The 14,308-nt window shown below is 36.0% G+C and overlaps 1 protein-coding gene across 1 annotated transcript in view; it reads right to left on the bottom strand.

Annotated features, from left to right (window-relative positions):
• Nucleotides 1-14,308, bottom strand: part of USH2A (usherin) — a 375,273-nt gene that overhangs the window by 276,372 nt on the left and 84,593 nt on the right. Inside the window, exons 19-21 of the mRNA XM_036380788.1 lie at nt 12,313-12,470; nt 10,916-11,060; nt 799-1,029 (exon numbers count right to left, since the gene is read on the bottom strand). Of these exons, the coding sequence (XP_036236681.1) occupies nt 799-1,029; nt 10,916-11,060; nt 12,313-12,470 (534 nt within the window). The remainder of the gene's footprint in view (nt 1-798; nt 1,030-10,915; nt 11,061-12,312; nt 12,471-14,308) is intronic.

Here is a 14,308-nt window from a genome sequence, read left to right as displayed (position 1 = left end):
GTTTCTTCTTTTACACTCGAACTTCATGCAGACAAATGCATGATTTCACTTACAGACCACTACATCATCTCAGATGTGCAATCAGGTTCATTTCTGCAAAAAATATACTGTCTGTATCTTTGCTTTATCCCAGAATTCAAGATATATCAGCAAATTATGAGAATACAGAAACAGGACATAGGTCTGCTTCAATCTGAAAATCTCATAATTCTAAAGTAAAATAACTAATCAAGGAAAAAGAGGGAACACTCAAAGGCCCAGAAACAGCAGAATTCTATCAGAGTAGCAGGCTTTTCTCTTTCCTTAACAAAACAAACAGGATCACAACACAAATGCTCTGAAACTGGAAGACAGAGCTTTTTGAGTGCTTATGCAGCCCCAGGAATCCTCAAAAATGTACTAAACAAAACACATCTTAGCACTCACAGCCAATAATTTACCAAGTTTTTATCCCAGAAGAATAAATAAAATCTTATATTTACAACTCAAAGCCAAGAATAACTTGGCTTTGAGTTGTAAATATAAGATTTTTGTTGCTGCACGAATATGCAGCAACACCACTGTCATGTACATCTCTCTGTCCAAACATGAAGTAATAAAAATCCCACGTGTCCAGTGATTTCCACACCCTTTTTAAGTGAGAATCAAAATAGCCCATACATCACTAATCATTACATTACTTTAATAAATTAGAACCTACCTACTTTAACATACAAGTTTTACATAACATGATACTAAATGGTAAAATGAATGCAGAGTTCAATTAGTACATTTTTAAAGTAATTTAAATGCATTTACCTGTAAAGTAAGTATTGGTGGGGAGAGTGGAACTCGCAAATCTGTAATATCCATTTCCTGGGAAACGGATCCCTTTTGTTACTTCTATATTCATTGCAGCTAAAGATGAATCCATCCTTTCCACCTGGTAGATGGGAGAAGGCCCATTAAGCTCTTCAGGTTCATCCCAAATTATCTTTACTGTTGTGCTGTTTATGCCTTCAACACGAGGGGCACTAAGTTTTCTTGGAGCTGTGGATAAAAAAAGTTATCTAGGTATCATCATCCATAACACTTGGGGAATTATTTGTTGCACATAACAATCTTTGCAAAACATTCTGTTTGATTTTCTGATTTTAAGAATAAACACAGATATCCATAGAAGCTTAATTAGGAGAGGAAAAAAAAAAACTCAAAAAACATTCCTAATCTTTATGAGACACTTACTTTCAGTTGCACAAGAAATACTTTGTTTATTCAGGCTTTAGACATATGTCTCTGTAATTATATCTAAAATATTTTTGTTCGTAATCTTTGAGAATATTAATCAACATCTTCATAAAAAGTATATTTGGATTCCTTCCTTCCATGATGGGTCTCACATGCCAAACTCTCTGTAAATGTGCATCTGTATGACTTTCACAAGGGGATGTAAGCAAAAAAACAGAGGAAAATTTGAGCAGTTATAACTCTTGTTACATCTCAGTGTGGTACATGACAACAGGGGTCTCTTGTCACTGGACTCATCCTCACCAAGAGGAGCAGAACAGCTCTCTCTCCACAGCCTGGCAGACCCTTCAGGTTGTTCTCACGATGTGCACACCAGACAGCAGCTTGTGTTCAGATAATTGCTCACTTCAAGAAAACAACTCTCTCTAATTTTTCTCCACCAATTCTGGTGCACACCAGGACTCCAAACAAGACTGCTTCCACAAAGGTAGCAGCACAAGATAGTTTTACGTTATAGGATGATCCTCCTACTGTTAAAACCAATACTTTGATATTCTTTTAAACACTCTGATAGCATTAGCTACTCTATAGCTGAGTTATTAACTACAATTATTCCATTTTTTAATAAAAGGATGTACAGTAAGCCACAGGAGGGCAGCATGACCTGTTTGGATAATGACACAATGGTCCTATAGGTGGAAAGAAATGGACCATCACTGATACAACAGAAGACGTCATCTGGAGAAGTATGAGAACACTTTGCTATGTACAGAATCTATATACATCTTATCCTGCTTTTTTCTCACCCTTCTTTCCCCGATAAAGAGAAGGATTTAACAACAGAAACTTCATTTGTGCCCAGGAAGCGAAATACAATGACAACTTGTAAAAATTACTTGTTCCCATAATGACACAGTAAAGAGCAATAAACGCCTTTCAAGAACAATAAAACCTGAATTAAAATATGGGCCTTCAAAATCTGACACATTACTTCACAGCCCAGCATTGTACATAGCATGGGTTCTTTAGAGAAGGAGAGATTGCTTCATTTAAAATGAATTAATAACATCTTTTTAAACATTCCTGCATTTCCAAGATCATTAACACATTTTTCATTTTTCCTATTTGCCAGTAGTATATTATTTCTTTATTTTTTCTTTTTCTTTGTCCCCCACACCCCATAACTTGACAGATAGTCTTCTTGGAGAAAGCAGGGAGTGGGGGAACTGGGAAACTGCCAAAGGCACTATGTGCTGTAAATTCCTGCTTAGGTATCATTTATGACTTCACAATCTAATTAGTATCTCACGCGATGGTAGAAATTTACAATGTCAAAATTGAAGTAATGCAGTGTGAGGTCATAAGCTTGCCTGCATAAGTAGGGCACAGCACTAATGAATTGTGGTATTAATGCACAAGTTTAAATAGAAAACATGGCTTAACAATCAAAATTTCACCTCTGAGGGAACCAGCCTACGTCAGCGTTTTAAATGCGAACCAAAGATGTTGAGCCCTCCAGTTCAGATTACTGATGGCAAAACAGAAATGCTAAAATTCATTATTTTTAAAAGGCATACAGCTGACTAGCATTCATGACAATAACTACATCCTTTAAAGTCTAGTATTAATAAATGGCAGTTACTTGGACCATAATTATGGCATCTCTGATACCCAAACCTGAAGCTTTTATGGGGCTTATGCAATTAACTACTTAAATGCATCGTAACACTTGCTTCTCTGACAGGGAAGTATTGATTTTTTAATCATTTTCCAGTCTCCTCTAGCACAAATAAATGTACTACAGTTACAGTTAATGCACTGTGTACACGCATTAAACACTGGCATGACACAATTTATTATTTTGTGATATATGGAACACAAGACTACTCTTTCAGAAAGTAACATCCTTGCTATAGCACTAGTATTTAAACTCCAGTCTCCTTGATGCTTGAGAATTCTTGTGCATCAAGACAGCACATCAAAACTGTACATAATAGGTTACATAAGTATTTAAAAACAAAAATAACAAAAAAATCCAAACAGAAAACCTAACTGCTCATAAAAACAGAAAGTCTTGAAATAAATCTGTAGCACTAGCCCAGCAGGATACTAAATGCTGAAATTAAAAATATTCAGTATTAAAAGATTCAGTATATATTTTCCTAAAGGTGTCACTGTGGTACCTGTAGCTACTTTCTGAAAGATGAATCAAGTATAATTTTACCTATTTAATTTTTTTTAGCCACGTTCTGTTAAGACACATCTGTCAAAATAATGAGCATACTGCATTTTAGTGGATTCAAAGTCACATTTTTGTGTATTTTAAATATGTAGTTTTAATGTCTTGCTATATAATAGATATTTAATATATTATAAGGCTAAAACAGTATTTAAAAGCCCATGATTGCTGCATGCCATTGTGTAGCAGAGGGCACAGAAAAGACCAATAAAGACAGATGGTCTATACAGCTTATGTTGAAGTCATATATCTAAATATAGATGTTGCTACACAGGTCATTACAAACAAGCCTTTCCCATGTGTTTATGCACACACGTGTACACAAAAATGAAGTTGGTAAGTAAAGAGCAGTTAATTTTGTTTTGTTTGAAATAATATCATTTTAGTTTTAGGCTCGAAGACAGATGCCAGCATTTCGCTCTGAACAGATGGTAATTCCATCTAATAGTGCATCTCTGTATTAGTAAGGTCTGTTGTGTATACAAACAGTAATAAACACTAGGTAAGGATCAAAATAAATTTTAATTGTTGACATTAAATTCTGGCAGCCATGGTTCTAAGGCTACAATATTCCTTTCTCAAGTCTGTCAGGTTTACTAATACAACTGCTAAAGCTTTTCCATACTCTGCCAGATTCTTGTCCCAGGAATAACATATTTACACTGTAGCTAAATTTTACAGGCTTACATATGTTTGAGTAACTTCTGCTCAGCTTACTGTAGGTAGGTATCTGTGTACTCTTCCACCAAAATCCTCAAGTAGACACTGAATTGTTCAGGAAGGTAAAAGCAATAAAAAGTCTACCATTTTTAACTGTTGAATCCCAAATGCATACATACAAAATAAAAGAGAAAAAATGCCAAATTCAAGGAAAACAGTTACAAAAAATATCTTTTTCTTCTCATACTGGAGTTTACCTTGCAGGTAAAATTGCACACCTCACTATGGCTCATGCATTTCATTTTTGATTCCAGTAATTAGTCCAGAGGACCTTGAGTTTGCCATTGCATTTCAGGTATGTTCTCCTTTTCTGCACTTCACAATGGTATCAAGTCATTTCAACAGCAAATGAGTCAAGCAATAATACCTACAATAATATCTTCCGACAATATTTTGAGTTATAAGAAATTCTTTAGAGTCCATTTTGGACTCCTTCCCAAAATAAAAGAATAAAACCCACCCACAATAGACATTAAAAGAAAATTTAGTAACATGGATATGTTGCAATAATATTTCTTTTAAAAAAGATGTAATCCACTGTATTTTTTGAAAATCATGAAAAATATATTGCTTCCACCATATGGGACAACCAACGACTCACCAACCGATTTAAGATGCAGCATATTGAGCTGACCATATGTTACAGTGCTGTTGAATGGCTGAGTGATTCATGCCCGTCACATTCTAGTATATCAATTAAAGCTCCTTGAAGTCTGCATGATTTGTGTCTCTGTTATTAAACCCTGCTAATTCATCCCACTTACACATCTGTTATAAATCTCTAGGAGTGCTGCATGATTCATGGCAATCTGTGAGCATGGTACAGCAAATTCTTCTCCTTGTAATTAACAGTAAATTGTTTTACTGCCATGCAATGAATTTTTCAGTTATATTGCAAATGAACTCCTAAATGCACGGTTCTTTCCTAAGAACTGACTTATATTATTAGGCAATTAAAAAGTATTGCTTTGAACCAAAAGCTTTTAATCAAGAGGAATGCAACTTAAACATAGCTTTAAAATGTTGCAAATTTGACAGAGAGGAAAAAGAACAAACTGAGCTGTTTTGAGCTATTTTATGGCATAATATGTGGTTGGTGGGGGAGAAGAAACAAATAACTTTTAATTCCCTACTGATTCCCTGAAACTCAAAGAGCAGTTTAACTGCAGCATGAACACTTGGCAAGACAAGTTTGAGCAGATTCTATTTATCTCAGAAGTTACTTAAGTCATCTGTCATTACGAAATTTCTCAGATTACTTTACACTTTTCTAATTGTAAAACAGCGTCTTTATTCTTGGAATAAATAATTGGATAATTAGCCAAGCTGAATCATCAGAGGATTCCAGTGCTGCTCAAGTGTTCTTGTCAAAGGTGAAGCAAATTCATTTCAGCTTTGCCTCTGTAGCTCTCTGAAGAGGCTTTGATTTTTTTCCTGCTACATTCTTGGCAGCAGCCTCAAATTCATGAGTCCATACATCAAGTCAGTAGTTTAACAACAAATGAAATTAAATTCAAAGAAGGGAAACTAATTGAAGGACAGCAACAAAAGTGTTTGGTAATGTGCTTTTTAATATGGCATGCCACATTTGCATGATAATTTTTCCTTTTTAGCATGGAGCAGAAAGTGACTAGCTTAATGAGGGATTATTCAAGACAGGAATGAACAAAATGCATTCATAACTAAGAACAAAGATTGTATTATGAAACGGAAACAGGCAACTGCCGAGAAGTAACTGGATGATTGGTTTATGCATTATGAATAAAAAGGTAGAAAAATATTTATATTAGTATTCACTAATGACTATATATACAAGATTGTTGTAATTAAAATTATAAATTAACATATTAAGAGTGCTTGTTTAATCACTTTGGGTCCTATTCACAATGAAGAGACTTATGAACATGCATGCAAAACAATCTGTGTTTCCAGGCCAGCAGCAAATGGCCCTTGTATTTCTTTTCTGTAACAAAGGAAACTATACATTTCTCACTACCTGATTAATGGGTATTGGTGATTTTAAAATTGAGGCATAGCCTTTTGTAGAAAAGCCATTTATGACAGACATTAACAAATGAGGCTTTTGAAAAGGGTCTGCACTGGACCTTATTCATGAATGGAAAAAATGGGAAAAAATGGACAAATAACTCAGATTAAAAGGGTAATCAAAAATAAAACAACACAGAGTGTAACACAGCCCATAATTACCCCAGCAAACCCAGAGGCAACTCCAAAGCCCAAAATACAACTGGTTCAGAAGTCTGCCAAGAAGCCAGATGCAGCTGGTGCTGGAAGAATATCTCCTACAAATTAGCTTCTGAACCTTGTAATAGCCATCAAAAAGCAAAAGATCAGGAATACAATGTGCTGGGTAAATGGCAGCAATAACAAATCAAATACTTTGCTATGTCTTAAAAAGTGCTTTTTAAATGATTTTTTTTTAATTAAGGGCAAAGGAAAGGTGAACTTAATTACTAGAAGTAAGCTTAGTCACACAGCAGCTCATGAAACACAGCTGTATAGATTGTTTAAGGCAACCTCTGACTATATGATTTGAGATCAGTAGCGTAAGCAATTGTACTGGTCCAAGCATTCACATGGCTAATTTCATCCTGCTGAAATGACAGAAAATTATAGGAATAAAATGGCATTTCTCTGCCTCTAAAAATTTTGAAAACATGCATGTTTTGTGTTGGTAATTCAAAATTTCACGCAGACACACTGTCACAAAAATTAACTTTCAAAGGATCAGGTCTCTCTGGTACCAGCTAGTAAAGTTCTATAGGTACCATTTCAGAATCCTACCATGAGAGAAAACCATGCAACAAAACCTGCTTTTGAAATAAAATAAAAAAAAGCCTAAGACCTAGTAAAAACAACAGACTGAATGCCATTCTCAAAAATAAATAGGAATTTGAACATGGCAGAACCCAGAGAGAAGAATAAAGGAAAACTTTGCTTATGTATTGAGTTGAAAAATGTATAATTATTGTCTAATATTGCTCTCAGTTACACACATGCAGATCCACTTGATGATCTTGTGATAGCAGAGACTAAAGCAAAGTTCAAACTGGATTTCAAATTTTCAAATGAAGTTTCAACAATGAACTTCTCCTCATCTATCAGCCAAGGACTTCAGTAGCATGAGCAGAATATTGCAGTGCATAAAAGTGTTTCAAATACCACAAGGCTTGTGGAAGCTGCAGCTGCTTAATTTATGATTTAAAAGACTGATTAAAAAGTATGAAACACTTCTTAATTAATTGCATATATAAAAGTCTGCTATTTATGTATTTGTATCTGAACAGATCAAATTTAGGTTCTCTTTCTGTCCAGTCACCTTCTCTTTGAAGGTAACAGGAATGGGTAATTCTCTTCTTTTACCTTCCTACGCTTATTTTGATCTTTCATCCCAATACTGCATTTATGCTATCATTGATGTTCCAACAATTTTTACCATTCTTGGAGCATCAGGCATAACTGTTCTTTTATTTAGCTCACCCTCCTGGCTTCATATGCATTTGTAACACTCAGCCTTTTTATAAGATAACTCCATTCTTAGCAAGTTTACTTTGTTTTCTCACAGTCTCCCCTCCCATTCTTCTGATTTGTCTTATTACCATTTACAGACATTGTGGGTGTGTGTATTGGTGAGGAGGAGCGATTTTGCCAGTCTGACAGACACAAGGACATACAGCCAATTTGAGTTTTCTTTCACTCTACTCCTGCAAAGCTACACATGAGATATTCCCAGTACAGATGCCTATATTGAACCCCAAGTTAGAATGAATCCACTCATTAAGTTTGCTTCTGGATTTTACCCAATCATAGTTCAAGACACTTCTCACTGAAAAATCAGCAGACTTTTCCTGATGCTTCTGCCCCCTTGGGTGCTATCCTTAAATTCTGCTCCTGTGTGAAGTAGTCTCTTTTCTTTATCATTTCAATCTTATCTCAAAATCTCTTACTTTTCTTCCTCAATAATTTTGTTTCCAGTTATTTCATGCCATGTTTCTACCTTTGTTTTCATTTTCTGTCTTACAATGTATTAAGAAAAAAAAAAACCCACCAAACTAAAAAAAAGAAAAAAAAAACCAAAGCACAAGTCTTCAGAGAAAAATATTATCTTTTAAAGAGTATATTTTTTATAACTAGGCTTCAAATTACCCTAATGGATCTGAACAAAGCTTAAAAATTACTCTAGACTTCTAGTGGCAAATTTTAGAAGCCATTGGCAATTTCAAAAGAAGCCCCTTCCTAATACACATCTGTTGGACATGCCAAAATCACAGCCATCAAGATGCCCATTGATTGAAATGTTGCATGTGATAAACCTAGACATGCCATACATAAAGGTGAGTGGACATGGTTTTCCATTGTCCTTCTGCTCCTCCTCCTGAGGATCAGAGGAGAAGAATTAGTCCAATTTAGTATAACCTCTAGCCTAACTTGAAACACAATTGAAAGCTCCTGTATTTTGTTACAATGCAAGGGGACCATCATGCTGGAACACATTTCAGTTAAGACTTCCTCCAAAAGGCTGCCTTTGCCAGGGCATGGAGGGGGGACTGGCATCCAGCCAGGTATGCTGTGTCTTTGCCAGGGAGACATTCCTCCATAAAAAAGAACTCCCCAACAGTCCTAGAAAGACAATTTTAGTTTCATTTTGCACATCTCAATGACAAAAAAAGAAAGGATAGAAATGGACTAAGACTTGATTATCTAGTTTTACAAATGCCAGGGATTGGTTTTCCCAATTTTGTTTCAAGTTTTAACTCCCTTTGATTGTCATCACATAAGTAGTGCTTCTTTTAAATTGTCTTTGGAAACATAGTTTTACAGAACCTCATGGAAGGAAACATGCACACACACAAAAAGAAAAGAAAAGAAAAAAACAAATCTCACACAAACAACCAAAAAAACCACATACAAAAAAAAACCCTGCATGGATAGGATGAAATAAATATCTCCAGGAGCAAAACAAAAAATGTGACTTGTGGGAGACACATGCAAATTGCATGCAAAATATAAGTTTTTCATTTTTCAGTTTGCTACAATTTAACACATTGCAATAACATGCTTTAAATACAAAATAAAAGGAACACAATACAGCACTGATTCTTTTCTTTCAAGGCTTTCAACAATAAGTAAGAAAAGGCTTCACCACAAAACAGCTAATAAATGGGGACATGCCTGCTATGCTATTTTGTATTCTCCTGTCTTCTCTAATGTGATAGGTCTCTGAGTATTAACACAACCAGGGAGGAGATGGTCATAAACAAGCTGTCAAGCATAACTAAGCTATTGTTCCTGAATCTTTTAATAAATGTATAAATGCAAAGTTGGATCATTTGTAGTAATAAGGTGTGCTGTTTAGACAATATTTATTTCCAGGGTTATCAGCAGAGACTGGAACACCGTTCCTCATGGCTGTGTGGAATGGGATAAAGTCATACAAGTAGGAGGCTCTGTATATGGCCAGCCTTCCACTTGAAAAAAAAAAATGGAAAGGCAATGAAATAAATAGACATGAAGAACAGAGGACAGACTAGAGGCAATATCCCAACACCTTAAATAGCACAGGAGAAAATTTCCGATATTTTCCTATGTGAAACAAAATTATGTGAGAGAGATAATTGCAAAGATCATCATCACAACATCCATATGACAATACCACTAATTGCTTAACATTTTTAGTTCTAATTGTTTAACATCTTTAGTTAAGCATTTTAGCTAATATTGTGACATTAACTAAAGTGTTTTAAATGCCTATACTAAAGGAAACCACAATGTTAAGTGGTCAGGTCTCTTCAGTATGTCACATATCATGGGTTTCAGCTAGTATTTATAGTATTAAAGAACCATACTGACTACCTCATTCCATGAATAAAGAGACTTGTAAAGCTGATATCCTAAAAATTTCTCTCTTAAAACCCTCTTGAACCCCTGCTGTCCAATAAGTGAGTTTAGGCCAGTCCTTTCTTCAAAGGAAATACAGGCTTTCTCCATCTCTGTTCTGGACTGATGTGTATTTTCCCCTAAATTTGTAGACAGTACCTTAGAAATCCATGACAATGGTACTGAAATTAACTTGAAGACTGAAAATGCATTAAGGTGCACAGGAACGTATATGCAGTTTCTTTAGCAGTGTTCCCATATATATGTAGATACATACCTACAAAGCAAAATCTCAAATCTCAGGGGCTAAATAAACAAACATTTTCAAAAAAGCAGACCCAAAGCACGTATGTTGCTTCTGACAAGACACTATGTACTTATGTTACTCTTAAAGCCATACAACTTGTCCTGCATGTGAAAAGCAAGGCATTGGCACAGCTGGAGCATTTCATATTTCTTGTTATGCAAACACACTCTGAAAAACCCCCAACAACAAATTAACAACTTCTTAGCATCCTGAATGAATGAGTGGATGCAGACACATTTACATGCCTTCACTTTAAAACAAACATGAATAAAAACCATACATATCATAACTTGCAACTAAGAGAGCAGTACACAAATCCTACTGCCATAGTAGAATACCTTAAACCTCCACTGAAAACATTCTGGGTTTAATCTGTCAAAACAAACAAATAATAATTAAGCAAGTTACTGTGTATTAATACAACACCTACCCCTGCCACTGTGCATCAAACTAGGACCATCATCATGGTATTCATTAGTAAACCATGTGTCAGCTTTGCACTTTGCTACAGATTGTTTCCTTACCAGCTGCCAAGGTTTGCCCCATGCCTGGCTCACTGGTTACACAACCAATTTGATTGCAGAGAGTAACAGTAAAGTTGTACGTCCTGTAAGGTTTTAATCCCGTTGCTACGTAGGAGAGCTCGTGAGCCTCAGCTATATGCAAAACCTGCAAAGCAAACAGATTGGAAGACAACAGTTGGTTAATAATATTTTCATTCCTGTCATTTGATGACATGATCACTAATAAGAAACTTGTCTCTGAACTTGCAGGTTCCTTCACTCAGATGTGAGAAAGCCTGGATAGACCAACTGAGGGAGAGGATTATTTTGGAGAGTCTGAACAAGCTGGGATTTAGGTGATAATACTTCCCATCACACTGTTTTATGAGGTAATAAGCCAGTTCCTGAGTGGATAAATGAGGAAACAAAGTTATTGCCTCATAAAACTGTGTGGTGGTGCAGTTATCACTACAAACAGTGCAGCGACAATTGAGATGACGAAAATGACACTATTAAGTTGTGAAATCTGACCACTATTGAAGGAGTGACATGATTAGGAGGCATTAGGAGGGAGGAGAATAACAAATACCTACAAACACTTGCATCTGCTTTACTTTACCATCAGTATAAGCTATCAATGGGAGGGGAACTGAATAAACTGTAGCATTTTAGATAGCTTTGTTTTCAGATGTTTTTTTGCATGAAGAATCTTGCAAGCCAGTGACCAGAAGCAACTGGCATTTATGTATTGTTATAACAGCCCCGAGAACAGTAGCATCCCCAGCTGATAAACAAATAAACTGAGGCCCATCTGTGGTAATACCAAAAGACAAAATCAGCTCTGAATGAGAAATACAATATGAGAGCACCAGATCCACTCCCATATTCTGATTATGTATCATGTTTCTGTTCATTCCTCAGCTTTCAGCTTACGACTAATGCCATGATATGTTTGTCAAACCCAGTCACTCAAACATTACAACAGTATGCTAAATTCACATATTTTGACTTTTTAAATCTGTTTCTTTCCAGTATTTTAGGTTTCCTCACTTCAAAAACTCATCCAGACAAGTACCTTTTTAAGGAAAACGTAGATACCTACAATACGGCTTTAAGCATATTAGCAAGTACAGCAACAATATAGAACCAGTATATACAAATATTAAGGGAATTTAAATTTTGCAGCACAAGCTCATCTGTCCTAATTTTGACTCTGAACTGCTACTGAACACAAGTCAGATGAGAAAGACAGCTTAAAATGCAGATGTAGTACATAGCATTGCATCAAACCTGTAGGTGATCAGAGAACACACAACAAACCAGAGAAAAAAATTCATCACAACACCTCAGAGGACATCAGGTTTTATCAATATTATTATTAACAGTTAGGAAAGACTTAATGTAACTAACAATAATACCTGGGAAAATGGTGGCAAAGACCTTTGTTCATTCATCAAACTGATGCTGTACCCCATCACTTCTCCTCTTGATATATCATCTTCAGGTTTTTCCCATGACACATTAAGGGAATATGGGGAAAGAGGGAATACTGATGGAGATGGCATTAATACTGGGGCTGAAATAAAGTTAAATTAATAATACTAATAAAGTAAGTGAGCAATATGTATAATGCAAGCTTCCTCATTGTACTTGCAAAACACCATTTCAGACAATCATTTCCCATTCTAACCTTATTTTCAAGACTAGCTGGAATTTTCACCTTATTTTGGTAAGTACTTCACTCACCATTCTCCTGTTTTCTACTCTGGCTGTGAATGCAGATTAAAACTCTGCCTGTGTCTTCAAAGAAATACTAATCAACACTACAGTCCTATCCCTTGTAGCAGGTAGGAAAGTACATACAAATGAAAAGGCCTTGAAGAAGAACTTCATGCAACATGGGAAAAAACTGATAAAAGCAAAAAGTGTTCAATACTTCAGCATCTTAAAAGCAATTCTGTTTGCTAGGCCAGTTTGAAATTAACATGTCTCTCACTTCTTACAAAACAGTTCCCCTGTCTTCCATAGTAAATCTGTTAAAGGATTGTTTGCACTGCAGTTAAATCCCCACCTGATTCCTCTGTAATAATAGGATACCAACTCACAGCACTTCTGCTACGTACAAACAAGTGCACTAATGGAACTCTTCCCAAATACAATTTAACACTTTTATAACATATAATATTTAGGAACAGATAAGCAAAAAGGCTCATTTTGAAGGAGGAATTAGTTTAGCCTGCTGTTTTGCTGGAGCAAACGACTGAGGACATGATTTTCAAGCGAGCACCAAACAAGAGCATAAGTAAGATAAGAGAGATGTTTAATTGTTAACCATAGGCTTTATCAATCTGAAAACCATAGATTTCTACTGAAAGCATTGAAATAAATTGCTGATATTTGACATAATATGTCATGTGGCAAAGCCCTTTTGAAAATCTGAAGAGAAGGGTCATAATACAAGAGGCTGCAAACTGGTTACACTTTGATAAAAAGGGGCCATATTATGACACTTGGCCTCTATAAAAGCCCGTGAAGCATTGTAAGGAGTTAAAGAGCACAGTTGGCTGTCTCAAATACAAAAGACTTAGCCATGAGATAAGCACCAAAGCAGTGACATGATGGTGTTAGCTCCAGGCCTGGGGCATGAGAGATCTGCTTTGCTCCTTTTGGCTAAAAGCACCCAGATAAGGATTCCCATTTCGGCAAACTGTGTGAATAAGCAACTGCCCGCCCACATATCACCAGTCAAACAAAGATCACCCCAAGTCTTGGGACAGATGGCTTTTGCAAAAACTAAGAATCACTGAAGCTCCCCTGAATATACTTCTCTGGATACCTGGAACCTGGACTGCAAGATAAGCCACCATCACAAGAACTTGAGATAAGATAAAGATGGTACTATTGTCCAGATGTTATCTCAGACCCAGCTGGAGGTTTAAAAACCTTGGGAAGAAGAATGTATCACTGATAGTGGACACAAAGAATGCAAGATTTATGGGCCACAACAAATGCCAACTTGGCAACTGTGCTGAAATCAGCTCAGACTGGGTAAAAGGTAAATCCATCAGGAGAGATTGTGACCACCAACCCACAGCCCATCAACCCAAGAAACCCACTGACACCAAAAAAAAGAGAAAGACTGAGACTAATTAGTATTAGAAGCAAGGGAATCCTCTAACCAATAGAATAAGAGAACTCTGTAGCCAATGAGAATTAGTTCTTTTATTTGCTAAAAAGTATAAATAGTGAAAATTTTTGAATGATCTCAGAATCACCACTGAGGAGACCAGAGTGAAGAAGGACTAACAGGACACTGCTGGATCCATGGGGGGTAACTATCTTCTGTTGATCACTCTCTCTCCCCACTGTTTTCTCTTTGTTTCTATCTCTGCACCTCACATTTCCTGTTAAATA

This window comes from Molothrus ater, chromosome 3, assembly GCF_012460135.2.
Source record: "Molothrus ater isolate BHLD 08-10-18 breed brown headed cowbird chromosome 3, BPBGC_Mater_1.1, whole genome shotgun sequence".
Taxonomy (NCBI): domain Eukaryota; kingdom Metazoa; phylum Chordata; class Aves; order Passeriformes; family Icteridae; genus Molothrus; species Molothrus ater.
Note: the sequence above shows the minus strand (reverse complement) of the source record. Positions and strands in the feature narration are given on the sequence as shown.